We start from the raw sequence: 20,010 nt of genomic DNA, 5'->3' as shown, positions 1-20,010 counted from the left end.
CCCCCCTCCCACCCCTTCTCTCTCCTCCCCCACACCTCCTACACGTCAAAATTCGGCACCCAAATCAAAGGTGAGTCTGCATTGTTTGGGCTCAAAACAGTACACCAGTGTCATGTAAGCCCCTTGAAGAGAACAGCTGCAGGTAATTCACATGGAGAGGATCCCGAGCTCTTTGTCACTGTTGTCTTGTGACTGTCGCTGAAGCCAGGCGTGGGCGTCAAGTCCTCTCTCCCATTAACGCCTCAGCCCTGTGGCCTGTGTGCTTGGCAGCTGTCTAGCTCTGTAAACGAAACCAGAAGAAGATGCTCGCGGTTTGGACGCCACCGCAGCGGGGACCGCATGCTGGTCGGGCTACTGGTAACTCTGACAAGTTCTGCACGGTGGGCCAAAAGACACGGAGCTCTGTCGTACGCGGGGGCTTGTTTATGTTACAAAAGACCAGATAAGGAGGTTAAAAGTTCATAGATTTGTTTTTGTGTTTAATCTGTCAGTTTTAAAAATATATACACGGTATATGTCAAAAGGCGTCAGAAACAAACCCACAAACTTCAGCTTTGTGCTGGTTACTTTAGCAAATAATGGAAAGAGAAAGAAAAAAAATGTGGTCAAGTCTAACATGCGACTGGGATGAAAAACATGCTTGGTCAAAACCACAAATAAGATTAAAAAAAATTTGAATGTAGCCACAGTTTCTTCTCTAAATGTCTGGATTAGTTGAAAAATAATATTTCAGGGGATGTTAAATGTTAAGTGGCGACACACTATAGACAATCAAAGCGCAACCTTAAACAGTGCCTGCGGCTGTTTGAGAAAACTATGAAGAAGTCTGACTTTCCCTTAAGAGCATGCATTTAGAAAAAAACAAAAACAACTGGCATCATGTGTTGCCTTCCTCGGTGAGCTGGTGAACCCTCACAAATTTATTTACGTAAGTTAAAAGGCCAAATATAATTTAGAATAATTTAGATGTTCCCAGAAGTAAAATTAATCCTTTTTATAACAACACGCTCCATAATGATAAATGGACCAGAGTGTGGAGGGGGAAAAAGCACGGCAAACCTTTTCCGTTGCACTAGTATTTGAGGTTAAGATTCTTTGGACTGGGCCGGAGAACATTTTTCCACGCAGTCGACTGAAAGTTTGCACCCTTCAGAAAATGATCATTTGACCAAATAGACTGACAGTCTGATGCCTTAAAAGTGTGAATGGTTGTTGTTATTTTAAATGTTTTACTCACCACCAGATGGGATAGCCTCCGAGCACCCGTGAGCTGGACAACCACACACACAGCAAATATCCAATCAGATACAAATCCATGAGGTAAGCCTTGTCAAGTGTGTGTAAGTGGATCAATACACAGAACTTGCAATAGGCAGTGAAGAAGAGTTTCCAGGATGAAGAGCTTCTGGAGTAGCTTAATTGTTGAATGAAGGGGGGAAATTAAAATATTTGACACACACAAAAAAAAAAGAAAAAAAAATCTTCCTCCTGTTTTTTTTCCCCCCTCTCTTTCTTTGAGTCGGGCCAGGAAAGTGTGTCTGTCTCCAAGTAGTTAAGAGAATAAGTGTCTCTTACACTCATGCACACGCTCCTACCCGTCCTCTCCTTCCCTCCCTCTCTCTGAGGTTCTTCCCTAAGGTAGATATCTTTTCCTCTCTCTCCCGACTTTTTTCTCCCTCAGGATGCCTCATCCACAGGCCCGATATTAAAGTGGAGGGCGGGTGGGGTGGAGATGTAGGTGGTGTTGGAGGGTGTGGGGTGGGAGGTGAAGGAGGAGGGGGGGGGGAGGTGTGGTGGGGGGGGGAGGGTGGATGGATTGTAGGATGAGGTTTGGAGATGTCAGCTGGCAAGCCAATCACAGGAGATGGCCTTAGGTTACGAAAAAAAATTATTATTCGTTCCCATCTGTCAATCACACGCCACCCCCTGGTAATGTGGAAGAGAAAGGATAGAGTGCGAAAAGAGAGCGAGAGGGAGGGAGGCATAGGGAGGGACAACATGGAAAAAAAAGGTAAAGTGGAGTTGTTGCTCAACTTGTTTAATCTGTGATCAGGAAAAAAATAAAATAAAAAAATCCCCCTAGAAAGTGGCCGGAGGCAGGTGATGAGAACTTGGGAGGAAGCTTGGCAGTACCTGCTGACACACATGCTGACACTGATTTGTATTTTTTCTTTGTTTCGTTTTGTTTTTCAGAAGCTTGTGCCCTGACTAATTGATCCGGATATAACCGCTGCAACTCTCACGCACGTATCCCGCTCCTGTGCAGACCTAACGGCGGGGGGAATTTTCCAAACTGTTATCCTCCAAAACCCGCCTGAAGAAGAGGGCATGAAAGGGGTCCCCACAATAAAGCCATAAAACGGCAGAGAGGTGGCTGGGCCAGGCACGCAGGGGTTATGTGCTCCAGCGGCCCAAAGGCGACACATTTTACATCAATACTATTGTCATTCTGATGGGCTGTGAGGTGAGCAGCCGTGGGACAGAGTGAGAGGGGGCTGCGGGGGGCGATGGGGAGGGAGGCAGAGGGTGAAGGAGGAGGGTGGGACACTTGAGATGATCTTAGCCTGAAGAGAACATGCAGGAGATAAACCCACAAGGAAACTGATCAGGACGAATGCAAACAAGATACCCAGACAAAGATCAAAGGACGGCGGCTGTACGGATGACTTATCTGGATTATCAAATCGGTCGCAGTGACTGGCACGCGGTGCCTCAACCGCCGTGGCTTTTTCCACAGTTTGTCACATTACAGCCACAATCTTAAATGAAGTAATTCATCGGGGGTTTTATGTGATGGTCAAGCAACACTGTGAAACGATGATCTCAAAGGTTTATGCAAATCATTATCTGTAACGTTGCGTAGCCATGTCTCTGCAGTTAAAGTATATCGCCCATGAAACTCTCTGAGAATGAATGTCAGGTCTTTCTTGAAACTCCAGAGGACTGAACCTGGCCAGTATTTGATCCAAAACTTTCCTTTGTAGCTCTGTCTGAATTTCTGTGTTTTTGTTGTTGTTGTTGTTGTGCTTCAAGCTGAATCTGTCACCCAGCTAAAAGACGTTGTCAATTTTCCGCTCAGGATTGTCCTATATTTTGCTACATCCATCTTTCTGTCTGTTGATCAGTTTCCCTTTTCCCGTGGAGGAAGATATTCCTAACAGAATGATGCTGGGGCTACCACCATCACCACCATCACCACCATGACCACCACGCAGTCTTAATTTTATTCTGCATCATGTTTTGCATGTTGGTCAAAAAAGTTATTTTATTTTATTTATTTTTTTTGCCAGTCTTTTGTAAAATCCAGATGTGTGAAGTGCATGACTGACAGTAGTTGTCCTGTAAACAGATTCCCATATCTGAGTTGTAGATCTCTGCAGTTACATTGGGCTTCTTTGCTACTTTCCTGAATAAGGCCGACAGACATTGTGCCAGCCTCTCTAATATCTAATCATATTTAGAACAATTCAGTGCAAAATGTTCAAAGCTTTGGATAATGTTTTATAATCCAGTTCTGCTTTAAACCTCTCCACAGCTTTATCCCTGATCTGTCTGCTGACTTCCTCTTCGTGATGGTGTTTGCTCTCTAATGTTGTCCAACAAAACTGATGCCTTCACTGAACAGAGGGATTTATACTAAGATTGAATTACACAAAGATTGACTCTATAATTGGCTAGTTCATTTCTGAAGGGAGTTCATTTCATTACAGTTCATTGTGGGTGTCAGAATAAAAGGGCTGAATACAAATGCACACTATATTTGTTTTGTAGATTTTGATTCTACACCCCAGTTGTGCTTCACAGCAGATGCATAATTTAAAAGTTTAATGAAGACAGGAAATGGTGCTTTACTGGACTGAATTGGCACTTTGAGGCCTTTTACAGAGTTTACACAGTCACAGTTCAAATTATTATTATTATTATTTTTTTTAATTCAATCATAAATGTTCAACTTCAGACAGAAGATTTCATATTGACTAGAGTTTGACCCTAACAAACTTTTAATACTTTTTGTTTTAAATTCCTGGCGTTTCACATCCACGCATACAACTCAATCAAATTCTGGTTATTTTTGTCTTCTTCTACTTTTACAGGGAAAACATTTTTTGATTAAATTACCACAGACTGCAGAACTTACTTCTATTAGACTTTAGCTCAGAATTTCTGTCTCAAAGGTGGAAGTTAGAAAGCTTTTAACTACCTTTATTAAATATTGCATACATATTTAAACATGTGGACAGCAACAAGGTTCTATCATTAAGGGTTCAACATTTGTTTTCAATATGCCTGAGAGTTGTAGCACAGTGACTGCTTGTCTGAGAGTCACTTTTTCCGTTTCTGTATTTGATACAATGCGCCCTCCTTCGCCAATAAAGGTGGGAATCGCCATGGCAACCAGTGATCATAAGCATTTTTCAGGTTTCTGGTTCTCACATGACTCAGCAGGCTCTTCTTTCCCATCATAATCAATCAACAGGTAAGCTTTAAATTCTCTCTCTACATATAATTTGATGTGTGTTAAATTTTCTAACAGTAATTTTAAGGGCACATTAAATATTCTCTGAACACATTCTAGTTGAAATCAATTTTCTTCGAACCACTTTAGCTTCTTTTTCATATTTTTTTCCCCCCAAAACACTATGAAAGAATGTGACCTATCTCAAAATAAACGGGCTATAATTTTTGTGTCGGTTAAGCAGACTTTCAGGTATTCACAAGGCCAAGGCAGCTAAACGTTGTACATTTTTGTCCTTTGTTTTGAATAAATTCATAGATTTAAGTTTTTACTTTTTAAAACCTTATTTTTCAGTGCTGTGTTGAATCAAGTCAGGTTTATTTGTATAGAAGATTTTAGCAAAAATAAAAAATAAAAAAAGTAAAACAAGAAGGAAATAAACAGTGCCTTTTGTCAAATGGCGCCATCAAAATCATCAATACACAACAAATATCAATTATTAATCAATTAAATACCAAACCAGATTCCCCAACTAGGGTTGGTAAAGCATCCATCTATTGTTTATTGCCACCAAAATAATATTGTAAGCTTCTTACAAAAAAAAAGTCAGAGATGTTGACTCCTTTTTGTTAGATGAAGGCCAAACATAAACACTGACAGAATTTGGACTTGACAGACGTATTTTAATTGATTTATTGAAAATCAGATAACTTTATTTGATCAAACTGGTTGCAATGTTAAAGTGGGTGCTAATGGGATCTTTCCACTAGTTCTTTCTATTTTCAACACTGCAAAATCTAGGTCTGGCACCAATAAACAGTTTATATCTCAGCAACAACTTTGAGTCAGGACCAAGGAAAGAAACGGTTTACTGTGGGCTTGGGTTGATTCATTGAAGCCATCAAAATCTGGATATAGCTTAGTTTTTGATCTAACTAATTTGCGATAAAAAATAAATAAATAAATGAATAAATAAATAAATAAATAAATAAAAAATACACAAAACTTTGAATCCTGAGTGTCAATGCTAACAAAAAGTTGTATTAAAATATCAGAAAATCACTGTCTCTAAATTCATCACTCAGCACAAACAATAATTAGGTCAAATCACAGTATGAGATGGTTGACCATTAGCTTTTTCATACCACCAGGGAGAGTTAACTCTCACTTTTTAGCGGTACTGGTACCAATTGGATCAGGTTGTTTAAAACAGTATTATTTTGCAGCATTAGGAATTTTGAGATAAATAATTGAATTTGTGTAGTTAAACTGTCTCGCTTCACTGAATTTTACCATTAAAAAGTACGAGGATCATACATGTAGGAAATCCTTAAAATGATGCAATGCATTAAATATTCTCTTCTTTTTAAAGAAACGTTTTATGTCTAGTTTAATCTGCGCTGCGCTGGCGATCTGTCCAGGGTGTCATCCGCCTCTCTCCCAGTGACCGCTGGAGATAGGCACCAGCACCCCTCACAAACTCACTAGGGAAAAGGGTGTAAGATGATGGATGGGTGGATCTAATTTAATTTTTAATTTACAAAAATAGTCAAGTGATTTACTCAACATAAAGCATCAAAAACATATCTTGTTCTATTAATTGAACAAGAGATATTCACAAGATGTGTTTTTTATGTGAAGAAAAAGTTGACCTGTAATGAGTTCAACTTCGGTGAGTCACTAGTTGGAAATTTTGTCCCACCAATCAATTTCAGCAGTGATGCGTTTGAGGTGTTTATTGCATGTAAAGCCCTTTTCCAACATCTTAATCAGAGCAGAATTGTGAACTTTGAGTATGCCCAGGACTTTTCACTCTTAGCCAGTCCTTGGTGGAATTACTGTCATTTTTTTTGGGTCATTGTCATGTAGCTGGTTCCAGTTGTACTTTAGGTTTATTTATTTTTACAGAATGACTCAAATATTTCTCTGTAATACCCAGTGGAACTCATGGTGGCTTTTGTATGTGACGTGAGCTGTTGCAGCAAAAGCACCACCAAAGCATGACACTTCCACTATTATGCTTTGCAATACTGTGTGTTTGGTTTATATAAAAAGATTGTAACTGTTCTGGTGACCCATTTTTTCTAGAAATCCTGGCATTTGGCTACATTTTCTCTGGCAAACTTCAATCTATTCTTCATGGATTTTTTTAGAGAGCAAAGCTTACCCACTTATAAAATTACACTTGTGGAGTCGCTCTCTGATTGTACAGACGAATACACTTTAATGTCACCATTGTAAAAGCCCGCTGTAAGTTCTGTGATAACGTTCTAGAATTTTTAGAGATTCATTTTTGCATTGTGCGTTTACTATGCGGGTGAGTTTGTTTGGTCAACCAGACCTAGGCATGTAGACAATGTTTTGGATGTACTTCACCTGCTTATTATTTTTCACTCAATTAAATGACTCATGTAAAATTCCTTAAATAAGCCAGCCACTCTATTATCACTCAACAGACACATAAACTGCTACTATCCACAAGGCCTCTGGCAGCTTTTTGACTCTCACTGTGGTTGTTCAGTCTTACTTCAATGAATATAACAAACTGTCTGAAGTTTAAAGAATAAAATGCAGAATAAGTATGTTTATCTAATTATTTTTTTTTTTACTTCTGTATGCAATTTTAACCATTTTAAGGGGGAAAATGTATTTCTAGAAAGGTTAAATATATTTTTAATTCAATATTCACATGTCGTAATATTTTTAAAAAACTGAATTTTATAAATTGTTTCCGCATTTTCTCATCATCGACGAGTTATCATGCAACTTCTCCTGTAATACTTCAGGAAAACTGCTCAGGTCTCTCTGTTGCGATGCCACAGGGCCTCTGTCCTTCTGATGGCATCCTCTGGAACCTTTGCTACGTGAACCAAGAGGGTCGCTGAGCAGGAGCAGGGTGTTTGCTTTCCGCAGAATAGATTGCGTGCCTATTGCAGGGAAAGAGCCCAGTTACCATAGCTTAGAAGTCAGCCCATCAGCCGCCCACTTGGTGTTTCATTTCCCCGTAACAAAGAAGTTTGGTTGGAAAACGGGCACTGACTGAGTAGCCTTCGACCTACCGCCTATTTCTGTGAATGTGGGGGGTAAATTTGGTAGAAACAGATCGACGTCCTGGTGTAACACGTATAAAGCTCCCTATAACCAGCTGTGGCAGGAGTATTCTCCTTTATAACCAATCGTTTTTCACCCTCTCAAGTCAACATGTGGTATTGTCAATGCGGTGCTGACAATGAGGCGCGTCTGTTTTTGATTATGAACACTGTTGTGTGTTACAGCATCGTCAGAAATGTGCAGAGCTCAGCTTTGGATGACAGCTGCTGTGTGGGAGCGACAGACAGTGATTTGAGGGCCAAGGGTAGGTTAGGAGAATGTCAGTGGTCTTATTTATGAGTACAGGCGAAGGAATCAGTCTGCGGTCTGAATCCGAACAACATTGAGACCACATTTCCCAGGTCGAGGCTGCAAGTGCAACGCAAAAATGCCTGGAAAGGCAACAGCAACTGAGCTCCATGTCGCTGGAAACGAACAGCGCTTGTGGTGAGGTTTTTTAGAAATATCTGCAAAAGAAGACCGCAGTCTGTGAGAAAGGGGGGCGAGGGGGGGAGGCAAACACTGGGGTCCCCTACCGTGCCGGTTTCTAGGGTGACCTGAGAAAGGCCATAACCAGGTCCGGCTCTTTCTTAGGCCTAATCAGCGTATTACCACAAAGAAGGACATGTGTTAAGCCCCCCACCTCTCTACCAATCCTACTCAATCCGAATAGCATGGCTGGACACAGGCAGCCAATAAAACCAGGATTAGGAGGGTATTTAAGTACACTGAGGCTGTTGCGAGAAAGTTTCTGAACATACCCAATCCCGCCCTTTTCATCAGTCCTCTCTGTCTGTCTTTCTTTCCATCTTTCACTATATTTTACTCTTTTCCTTCCTCTTTTCAGTGCTCTCATCGTGTAAGCTCCTCACACAAAGGAGCATCCAGGAATTACTCATTTTGTTGGAGTAGCTCAGCAAATTCCCAGTACCTCTCGTCCACCTCCCTCCTTTATGCTCCGGATCCTGTGCTTTGTATGTTTGTGATAAAGAATTGTGCTAAATCTCAGTGGCAATTTTGCGAGAGTTTGACTGAGTTTGAGGAAGAAGCCTACTCATCTATGGACTTTAGAGCGGATTCAGCCATGAGCCGGAGTCTTGGTTGATTCATGTTGCTTCCATCTGTTGAGCAATTCTCAGTAATTAATACCTGATGACGGTAGTGAAGCCCAATCTGGCGACGTGTTCTGCTGTAGGATGTAAATTGTGTTTATTGTTGTGACTGTATTGAGATTTGGAAGTGATACGCCACTCGGCGGTTCGGAGACCCGTCTCCTGGAAATGGAACACTGTTAAAGATAACACAAATGCCTTTGTCTGGACTTTTTAGGACAGATGACAAGAGTTCAGCCCCCCAAATAAATCTTTTTCATTAGAGCAGCAAACACTCCATCGCTCCATAGTTTGAGTCGCCGTGTGAGCCGCTCGACATAATGCCCAAACCCGCAGCGGTCTTCGGCCGGACACTGGGGCTGCCTAATTAAAGGGCACTTAAGCTCTACAATGTGTGGCCGTGCAAGCTGGAGTTAGTGGGGGTCCCTCCCCTTACCCCGACGGGGACTCATAAACAAGGGAGTCCGGGACAGAGTGAGATAAGAGGGCTATGTGCCAGGGACTTTGTTCACACAAGATGAAGAGTCAACAGCCTCCCCATCTCTCACCCCTCTTTTAGCCATCCCCCCTAATAACCAGCTTCTTCAGAGAAGCTGCGAACACAATGCCATCCCACTCCCCTCCTCTTGCTCTCAATCACCACGGGGACAATGAGGGGACCCCCCGCCACCTCATCTTCACCGTCCTCCTGCCCCTCCCCTACCGCCAAACAGACACTTCTTTTATTGAAATTCTTTGGTGTTCTAATCCTCAGCTTCCTCCGGGGCCAATAATGGACTCCCTGCATCAGCCTTTTCCAGCGAGGCTATCATCCTAGCCTGTCTGGGTCACAAGTCCACCCCTGCTGGAGAGAAATCCCCTCCAAGTGTCATTCCTGTCACAACCCGTGTAGAAATCCCCAGCACCATTGACTGACACATTAAACAAAAAAAACAAACAAACAAAAAACAGCCAAATAGTTCTGCATTTAGGTAAACTTTCTTCCAGCATTGCTTGGTTACAATTTTAATTGGATGCTTCACACTTTTGTGCACTAATGCCTACAGTAGACCATATTCAAATGTATTTAAATTTTCTTTTTTTTTCTTCTTTATAAGTTTCTAGAATTATAACTTTTTTTCTTTACTTAACATTGTTGCTACTGTATATTTTTACTATTTAGAATTAAATATCAAACAAAATATATGGCACTAAAGAAAAGCAGTTTTATTTTCGACATAATGCTCAATAGATGTATTTTAGTTTTTCATGATTGTTAAAACACACAAGAGACACAAGATAATTACTCTGTAAGTTTCTCAAATTATAAGATGGGGGGGGAAAGAGGCTTTTCTACAATAGTTTGTTCCAATAAGCAAGGATTACAGAGAAACATTTGCAGTGTGGAAAAACAGACAGGGACGAAGATCATGATCAGATCTGTGGGTTATTGGTGACATCTGCTGGTCTCCTGCAGTCAGAGTCCTGTGATTGTGATGGCAAAGAAAATCTGAAGTCTTTTTGGATATCAAGAGTGAAATACATGACTGGAATGAGATTTTTCTGATATTTACATACAGCTACAGCTTTACAGACTTGAATCCGACAGATTATCTGCAGTAAAGTTCAAACTGGTTAAAATGTTTCTCATCTAAGAACATCTAATAGACTGCAGATTTGAAAAAAAAAATAATCAGGTGGCAGCAGCAGGGGTAGAAGTGTTTCTTTACACAGTCCTTATCCACCTTAGCCTAATTTCGGTTTGATAGATAACGACAGTATAAAAGCTTTTCAAGTCAAAAATAAAAATAAACTGTATTAATACACAAACTAAATGTTTCAGTGTATATTATGACATTTTCTTGAAAGAGTTGTTGTAGATGCTGATGGCTGTGTGAAGTTAATGTCCCCTGTAGCAGTCTATATTACAGCATATTTGAAGAAGCCTCTGAAAGAAGAGACCGCTGTTATTGTGTGTTTTTGCACAGTTTAGGTTAGACTTATACATTTTGCATCTTGAATATAGGAGATCTTAGAAATGAGAAAGAGTGAACTTTCTTCTTTTAATAACTGTAACATGTAACATTACTTTTTTTTCAGTTTTAAATCTGCATACAGTTTACCTTAAGAGAAATGAATTGCTAAATTTTTAAGTCTTATCTGAAGCAGAGTTGTTTAGTTGTTCCACCAGCATCTTAGAACAATAGTTGCAAGCGAAAATTCTGACTTTTAGGCAAATAGCAATATTTTAGGATCAAAGACATCAAAGACTTACTAGTCTCCCCTTCATGTGTATTTTAACATTTCCAAAAAAAATGTTTCCCTTTGTCCCATTGCCAATTATGATTTCATACCACTGTCATCTGGGGCTCACATTTACTAGAGCTCTAAGTTTACATAGCTTACACGTCTAATACACCTGAGGCAATGTGAACATGAGAGATGGTTCTCTGTCAGCCAGTCAAACCTGTTTGATGCCACACAACTCGGGGCGTACTCTTAGAAACAATAGGTCTCATGTAACACTGCATGCAAGCAGAACATACTTTAGCATTTTAGGCCTCGGGCTACTGTGGGCCTAAATTAGCATTTGGACTTATTTTTGAATCTTGTTCTTCAATTTTGGGAGCGGAGGATCAAGCTTGTCAGTCTTTTATTTTTATTTTTTTTTAACCTCCAGCAAGGTCCTCTCTTACATTAGCTACATAAGGAGTAAAGGGTGCCCTACTCCAACAAAGCTCCAATCAAAAACGCAATTCCCTGACAAATATTGTCATCATAACTTAATTAACTCAGAAAGAAGCTATAGTCTGAGACAAAATTTGATACTTTGTACCTGTCACATTGGGTGAATTGCCGTAACAAAACAAAGATTTTCTAAAACATAAAATGCAGTCTTGAATAATGTGACGATCAGCTTTAAAATGTTTTGAGAATCTTGCAGCTATTACTTTAAAATTAAAGGGGAATGGAAACTTTGTCAATGCACACCTCATCAACACGTTGAATTGGACATTTAGAATAGAAAGACATCATATGATGTACATTTTTGTTATTTGTTGATGCTTGGTCACCCTCAGTCTCTCTTTGTTAGATCTTGAACAAAAGGGCTACCTCCCAATCGACCCAACAGCCCTGCCCCCACCCTGAACCTCTTCCTCACAGCTCCACCAGACTAGCGGCAGCAGCAGTTGGGAAGGACCTGGTGGAACCTCTGCTTAGCTTGTCATACAAACCACCGCACACTTAAAAACAGTTGTGAACAGCATCAACCTACAGCATGGAAAAGCATTGTTGTGACGATGTGGTGAACGGGGAGTGTTGGAAAGGTTAGGAGGATCTTAAAGAGACAGAGGCTAATCTCAAGGCACCATATATGGCTACGATGCAAAGTCAAAATTGTTTTTGATATATGCAACATTTTCAAAATAATTGCAGGTAACATAGTTACCTGATTATGCTATAAAATGGCACGATATGTGACTGAAAAAATGCATGATGCCCCTTCTTTAAAAGGTCAATTTCTTCCAGTGTATTTGATGCTGATCCAATGGGATGAGAACACATGCACAGGACATTTGTTGAATGATTTACCTGGTGACCCTTCATTGATAAGCCACTATATGATATAAACTGTTGCAACAGCAGTTGAAGAGATCATCAAATATTCACTGTAAGGCTTTTTGCACCATACTACTTACTCAGTTTATGTATGTCCATTCATTCATTTAACCATCCACCCCACTATGTATTAGTACTTACCATCCATCTATTCATCTCTGTAGAAATATCACCTTTAAACTAAAAGTTTGAAAATGGAAATGGGTTAGAAAATGTATGAATGAAGGAACACTACAACGTAATACTAGAGCTTTAGCTCTCATAGTAGCTCAAAAACTAGTTAAAAAAATTAATAAATAAATTTGAACTGAGAAATTGTTGTTTACACACACACACACGCACGCACGCACACACATACAAAAAAAATCACACAAAGTTCTGTACATAAAATAATATAATTTATGTCTGCCCTGAACGACACTCATTTTTCTTAATCCCACCTCTCTTGGATTACGTGAAGGGGGCGTCGTCCACGACGGCTCACCGTAGCAAGCGCTCATTGCTCGACTCACCCCACGTGACACCGGCCAGCCAACCGCTGCAAAATGCGATGAGCGAAGCCTCCGCGAGGACATGCGCCCGTGAGAGTGAATGTGTCGGTGACGGGCTCTTTGTGGACCGTGCCGTGTTGTCACCAGCTGGCGTGGAGGACGGTGTGCGGGAAGCGGAGCATCGCTGAGCTGCGTCTCTCCGAGCGGATGGTTCTACTCTGAGCGGCCGCGTGGAGCTCGGGAAGAGCGGGGAAGAGACAGATGGGAGCACCCGGACCTCTCCCGGTTACATAACTGAGCTCACAGATCACACAAAAACCAGTGATAACGGACTGTTGCCCCCGGACAGGTCGGAGTTCAACCACTTTCTCCACCCGGTAAGTGGAAACTCACTGAACTGAAGAGAAATCGGCTCATCTTCCCTCCAGCTGCCTTGGCTGGAGGACATTCAGTTTGCAGGAAAGTAAGTTTGAAAGCATGCTGGGATGCGGCTGTTCGCTGACGGCAGTGAGTTGTTATTTTTCTCTCTCTAAGGACTTTATCTCGCCTCTATAGGTTACTTTTTGAAATAACAACAAAAACTTTGACATGTGTGACTCTTCAAGCTGTTTTTCCGTTACTGAAAAAGTTGTTATGGCCTGGCAGACTCGCTTTTTATTAATTTTTTTGTATTGTAAACATCTTAAGGGCCCCTTGAACTTTTTCACATTCAGCCACAAACTTAAGTTTTATTTTATTGAATGTAAGTAATCTGCAGCATCAGGTTTTCTTTACCACTGTCTATAACTTGACTCATTCCATAATCCCATACACACTGACCAGCTGTTATGTCCCTTTTGAAAACAACAAAAGATCCCCATGCATGATGGTGCAGTCACCGTGCCTCATAGTGGAGATGGTGTGTTCAGAATTGGGACACAGTGTTTGTAATATATTTTATTAGATGTGTCGACCAAAATGTTCTAAACTTTGAAATGATACCAGCGTTTTATATTTTAGCAAAAAAAAAAAAATATATATATATATATGGAGTAACTGGTGCTCATAAGAAAGTAATCTAAAATGGAATAAATTAAGATGAATGCTCAGAATATGTATAAGATCATACGTATTCCAAAGTACTAATTTCTAGGTAGACTGTAAGTAAATTCTGACTGAACTAAGATCAGGGTTTCAACCAAATGCAAATGTGGAGACGGATTGTTTCACAGCCCCAGGCTACGACCAGATAACCCTCCTGTCCTTTACTTCTCTGTCTTACGCCTGGAATGACTAATAGATCTTACATTTACAAAGAGAGTCACTGAGAAATTCAACGTTTAGGCAGAAGATTAATTAGTTATGCTCTCCTGTCTAAGCAGTCACTGCTTTAATGATGGTCTTCAACAAATTCTTATGTAAAACTTAATTTATTTTATTAATTCAAAAAGTGGAACTCAGTTGTTAATTTCAAGAGTTTTTTTTAGTTTTTAGTTTAGATGCCTTCAATTAAAAGGGTTTTAAAAAAAAGATTTTCTTGTACTTGACCAACAAGTCAAAAGAAAACCAGTTTTTAATGTAATATACTTCCTGATCATGAGTTAAACTGGAAAACGTTGTCGCCAGAAATTTTACCCAAAATCACCAGAATTTCATTTTCTTTTCTTTGGTGATTCATTAAAACCAAATGTTTTATAATGCATGTTTTACAAAGTGCTGTGCAGCATATAGCAAATCATTTTTCATCACAATAAAAAAAAGGACATAATAATTAATATTGCATGGACTATTGGGAATAAAATCATTACTTATTAACACATTTCGAGTGTCACGAGTTCATACTTTACTCATCAATTCACCCAGAGTTTCCCTGAAGCTCTATAGGAATAAAAAGAAAAAAAAAAAATGAATATGCCTAATAAGACTCTGGGTCATCGTCCTGTGATCTATCAACAAAGATTGTCAAATAATTACCTTCTGCAACCAAGAAAAAGTCATAGCCGTGAACAATTGGACTTTTGTTTATGTTGTATCAGATAAATCCCAGCGACGTCGGCGCACGCCGCCATGAACGTGGGCACGGCGCACAGCGAGGTGAACCCTAACACCCGGGTGATGAACAGCAGGGGCATCTGGCTGTCTTACATCCTGGGCATCGGCTTGCTTCACATCATCCTGCTCAGCATCCCCTTCGTCAGCGTCCCAGTCGTCTGGACCCTCACCAACCTCATCCACAATCTGGTGAGAGGAATTCCAGCGGGCTTTACGTCCACCGTATGGCTTTGACATTTTTGTGAGCGAGACAGGTAATGGCGAAGCAGTTGTGATTTATTTATTTTTTTTCTGAAAGCGTTTGTTTGGTGGTTCAAATTAAGACAGCGGTTACAATGAACATGCCATGTTCAGAGGTGTTGCTCTCACCATTTGCACAAACTTGTTTTTAAGTTCAAACTTAGAGAAAAAGCCAAATTTTTCCCAGTTTTCTTCCTGTTAATATCTCTGATTTGCTGGTTGTCTGTGCGTTCGTTGCAGTGCATGTACCTCCTGCTTCACACGGTCAAAGGGACTCCCTTCGAGACCCCGGATCAGGGCAAGGCTCGCCTCCTGACCCACTGGGAGCAGATGGACTACGGCGTGCAGTTCACCGCTTCGCGAAAGTTCCTCACAATCACGCCCATTGTCCTGTAAGTGATCCACCCGTTCTCCCCTCGTTGCTGAGGTTCCCTTGATCCGTTTTCTTTCTCCTTCTGCTCTCTGCTACCTTTCACTCTTGCGAAGTGGGCCAGTAGATCACAGTGGTTACTCTCCACATCCACAAACTGACAGAGGACTTGGGTTTTCCGCAGGTGCACCAATAAGTGCCTTCCTGGCTTTTTATTCCCTCGTTATCATGAGAGTTCAGTTTACAGGAGGCACTTTGGTTTCCTGGGTCGGATTTGCAGCCTCAGCAAGAATACTGTAATGAGAGCAGCTCTGCAGGTGTACACTGTGCTTCTGTACACATTTGTCGTCTCGTTTTGCACTCAGCGCCAACAGGAAGTAGTTTGTCAGCGCGGGAACGAAACAACAGTGCAGGACGTTGTAAGTCTGTAGAGGCCTTAAATGTGCCGCTGTTCCCAAGGCAACGGCTCAGAGCGTTTTCAATTCTCACCCAAGTGTTGCATGGTTAATTAAAAGTGAAATTATGCTATAAATGAGATCACGAGTAAGGTGTAGAAATGTACTTTGTGTCATTAGAACGTCATATCAGGTAACAAGATGACTACAAAAAGCTGCTGGGTCGGCACTAAATGTCCTGTGGCAGATCGAGCCACATTATAGTTTGCAAAAAGCTATATCAGAAAAGACCAAAACTGCAAAAAAAATAAAAAATAAAATAAATAAATACAAAAGGGCAAACGGACAAAATGACCTGCGCCTGTCAGGTTTGATGAGACTACTTCCATTATGTTTTTGTAATTTATTATTTACAAATGTAGCTGTGGGGTGGATATGGATATAAATACCTTGTATCAAAATGTGGCTGATTCAAATTGTCACCTTTTTTATGTTTATGATAGTCGTTCTTTGCTTTGCATTGTTTCTCGAACTGGCCATGAAGCTCTTACAAGCTGCTTTTAATGTCTTTCGGGATAACATACTTAAGCTGAAGCTTGTTCTAAATCCGTTTTAGACAAAGCTGCTTATTTTAAGCAATTCTAAAAATAGATTGCATATATACTTGCTGTGGTTGCCCTGGATGGAAGGGACAAATAGATGATCAGTTCCTATAAATACCTTGGTATGTTAATGGAAGACTTCCTCAATTATTGATATGAATATGAGTAAAACTAGATTTTTATTAATGCAATAAGCTGTACTTTTATTTTAATGTAAAAAAAAAAAGTGACTTGTTGCTGCCACTTTTTTTAAATCTGTGTTGAACTATAGTGACCTTTTGTATATTTGTGCTTCTCCCCATTGTCTTCAATAGATTGATACAATTTATCATCCTGCCCTGAGATTTATAGCAAAATGCAACATCTTGACCCACACACTCAAAAAACAAAAAAACAAACAAACAAAAAAAAAAAGCACAAAAGATCACCAGGCAATAGTCCTTGCGTTCCAATAATCAGCTCTTGGTTTCTGCTCCGAACTTGGGGAAGAAAGGCGTTTGCCTGTCGGGTCCCATAACGTGGAACACTCTGTAAAATGTCTTGAGTTACCTGAGTGAATTTTAAAGCTAGATCGACAGATTGACGGTTTTAGACGTGGCTTCGTTAAATTGTCAGCTTTCAGTTCTGTCTGATGTAACATTTACAAACTGTGTCCATTGTCTTTTCCTAGCCATTAGCTCAGCGGTTAGTTAGCTCAGCTTCACACACGCAGCCACCTGAACTGCTGGTTCTTTGGAAGCTACGGCTAACAAAGAAAATCCCCTCCCATCGTTACATGTAGTAATTTAACACTTGCACATCCTTACTGAACTGTGATATTGCTGTTCTAACGTTGTACTATTATTGATTAATTGGAAATTAGTTATTTCTCAATATTTTGTTTTGTTTTCTTGTCATTATTCATTAGTTGGTTGATTTGATCAGTTTGTGTATTTTTCATTTTCGTATTTTTAGAGAAAAGTGCTCTGTAATATCACCGCTTTAGGCTGGTGTTCTGAGAACAGAAAGACTGAATGTTTGTTGTATAATAATTTCTGATATTCAAAATTCAAAAATTATTTATTGATCCCAATTGGAAATTTAATGTTGTTGTAACTCATTAATTCAAGCGGTTCCCTGACGTTTTATTTTGACTAAGAGGAATTCTATCTTTATTATTGCTTTTGTTAAAAATTAATTATTAATTATTCATCATTACATAAAGCAAATTTTGTTGCCAATCCAAAAATTAGGGTTTTTGGAGTGAAAATCTGGATTAACATTTGAATAAAATGGTAAGACGGTAGGCCATACTTGCTAGAAAATCCTCCAGTGTGAATGAATCACATTTTTATGCTAAAAAAGGCTAATTGCATTAAAATCAATTAATATGCATCTAATGATTCTGAAGTACAATCTAAAAACAGCATGAAATGTCACCCAAAGAAAGACTGTTTTTACTGTTTTCTTGCAGATCTGGCCAAAACTTCAGCTTTTAAGCACAGAAAAGGGTCAACTTCTGCCAAAAAAAAAAAAAAAATCTGTGATGTTGAACATATTCCTGATGACTCCTTGAACTCAGATTTTCCATCTCCTTTCTCCGCTTCTCTTTTTGCTTCAGGTATATATTAACCAGCTTCTACACAAAGTACGACAGAGTCCATTTTGTGGTCAACACCGTGTCCTTGCTCACGGTACTCATTCCCAAACTGCCGCAGCTGCACGGCGTTCGGATCTTTGGGATTAACAAGTACTGACAGCACGGAAGAAGAAGAGATGGAGGTTTACGGTTCCCCCCTTGGACCGCTTAGAGCACACGGTCCAATGGGCCTCTGATGAGGACCTTATTCTACTCAAGTGCTCCATAAAGGAAACCTGCTGAGGATACCACCACGGTTCCCAATCAGCAAGACTCTGAGGAGAAAGCACAAGCGGACCGCGTCGTCTTTGCAACAAGCTGTGGTTCATCCTAAATGGTTTACAAACGCTTCAGGTCTTCTTCGAAGACGAATTTCTGACATTTCTGTAGCCGATGCACAAAACGAGTCTGTGCTGTTTCACTCCGCTGGCACTAAGAGGCAGTTTTTAAAGTAAATTTTTGTCTAATGATACACTACTGTATTTATTCAGCCTCGCTCAAGGCCGCGGCTTCGTCTCTTTTGAGGTCTGCGGCTTCGGTTGAGAGCAACAACGCTACACTGACGCGGTGAGGAACCGGCGAACTGCTGGAGAGGCGAGACACGAGAAACCACCAAGTTATATTTGGCTCCCCTCCGCTCTGCTCTGCTCTGCACTGCACTGCGCGAGGTCAAGACCGGGAAGTTGAGCAGCTCTTATTTTTATCTGGCCGTTTCCGTATTTGGAAAATTCTTGTCCTGGTTTGTCCTGTATGCAAAGTCCTCTGGCACAGAATGCGTGAGCCGTCTGGGACGGGCCAGCAGACCCACGGTCTCCGTTAAGAGATAAGATTTTATTAAAATACCAACAAGGGTATGCATTTAAACGATAGAGGTACTTGCTTCAGCTGGTTCCTGTTGACAGAGCAGTCGAATGTAATCCAATTACAAAATGCCACATGTTGCTCAAGATGTTTTTCTTATTTACTTCAAAGATGCACAGATTAAAATTCCTCTGAATTATGACATTAGGTTGTTTCATCTTCTTTACATCTGTGTGTCTTGTGCAAAAAAAAACAAAAAACATTTATAGCCAGATTTCTTTGATGTTTCTATTCAATCCATGTTTTAGATCCAATTAAGCTCCAATTTGGCAGAGCCTTGCTAGCATCACTAGCAAGGCTCTGAGGTGTACCAAGGTTTTTAAAAATCTGAGGTTTCAAAACTTCACTGCAAGCCCAATGCCAACGGGTTGGTGCCCACTGCTGGTAAGCTGGCTGAAAGAAGGCTCCTACACCTCATCTTTGCATTTGAGAAAGACTAAATTGTCCTCTCAGAAAAATTTGGTTGCAGCCAAAGTCATAGAATAAAGATCATACTGTGAGAAACTCATGCCGACCCATGCCTGTCACCAGCCGATCTTATTTTACACAGGAATAAAGCTGTACATTTGTGACAGTAAACATAAAGCGTTGATGATAAAATAGACCCTCGCCTAACACCGTAAAGGAACGAACAACGGCTAGAATGCTGTAAATATTCTGTGTACCAGACAAGGGGCATCAAATACTCAATTGCCTGTCCAGCTACACAAGCCAAGTTAGTCACATTAAAGGAATGTGACTAATGTGGTCAGATCTGATCCACATGCTGCGCTGGGTACTAAAATGATTGTAGTTGCATGGAGTTACCAGACATGCACACATGGTATTCAAAAGCACATAGAAAGGCACTGACTGAAGCTGCTTCATGAGTCAAACGGTGTGTCAAAGTGGAGCTTTTATGCTGAGGGACTTTGTTTGGGGTGGAGAAATTCCCTACTTCAAGAACAATTTAACAGAAAAATAATAGAAATGGTTTCATGCAACAAAAACAGTGGGCTCATATGTTTCTCATGCAATTCTTGACCATAATTTGATAGTCTGAAGGCACGGTGTCGTCCTCCTTCCCCCCCTTGGCCTATTACAAAACATCTGGTTGTCTCCGCTCCATTCCCCAGCTGTGGTTAGTTGTGGATTGTAGTATTTT

The 20,010-nt window shown here is 40.4% G+C and overlaps 2 protein-coding genes across 2 annotated transcripts in view; one reads left to right on the top strand and one right to left on the bottom strand.

Annotated features, from left to right (window-relative positions):
- wnt3 (wingless-type MMTV integration site family, member 3) overlaps nucleotides 1-1,689 on the bottom strand; it is a 31,548-nt gene extending 29,859 nt beyond the window's left edge. Inside the window, exon 1 of the mRNA XM_016660842.1 lies at nucleotides 1,238-1,689. Coding sequence (XP_016516328.1) covers nucleotides 1,238-1,317 — 80 coding nt within the window. The 5' untranslated portion in view covers nucleotides 1,318-1,689. The remainder of the gene's footprint in view (nucleotides 1-1,237) is intronic.
- Nucleotides 1,690-12,734: 11,045 nt separating this feature from the next.
- Nucleotides 12,735-19,213, top strand: ormdl3 (ORMDL sphingolipid biosynthesis regulator 3). The gene is made up of 4 exons (XM_007572255.2): nucleotides 12,735-13,126; nucleotides 14,765-14,969; nucleotides 15,261-15,412; nucleotides 17,988-19,213. Exons 2-4 carry the CDS (start codon nucleotides 14,796-14,798, stop codon nucleotides 18,121-18,123), a joined length of 462 nt encoding a protein of 153 aa, XP_007572317.1. The 5' UTR covers nucleotides 12,735-13,126; nucleotides 14,765-14,795; the 3' UTR covers nucleotides 18,124-19,213.
- The last annotated feature ends 797 nt before the right edge of the window (nucleotides 19,214-20,010 follow it).

This window comes from Poecilia formosa, unplaced genomic scaffold (genome assembly GCF_000485575.1).
Source record: "Poecilia formosa unplaced genomic scaffold, Poecilia_formosa-5.1.2 Scaffold7, whole genome shotgun sequence".
Classification (NCBI taxonomy): domain Eukaryota; kingdom Metazoa; phylum Chordata; class Actinopteri; order Cyprinodontiformes; family Poeciliidae; genus Poecilia; species Poecilia formosa.
Note: the sequence above shows the minus strand (reverse complement) of the source record. Positions and strands in the feature narration are given on the sequence as shown.

Excerpts from the sequence above, each read along its gene's own strand:
- ormdl3 (XM_007572255.2), top strand. The coding sequence starts at position 14,796 with ATGAACGTGGGCACGGCGCACAGCGAGGTGAACCCTAACACCCGGGTG. Across the intron at positions 14,970-15,260 it reads CCAACCTCATCCACAATCTG|TGCATGTACCTCCTGCTTCA; the intron begins GTGAGAGGAATT and ends CGTTCGTTGCAG. Across the intron at positions 15,413-17,987 it reads ACAATCACGCCCATTGTCCT|GTATATATTAACCAGCTTCT; the intron begins GTAAGTGATCCA and ends TTTTTGCTTCAG.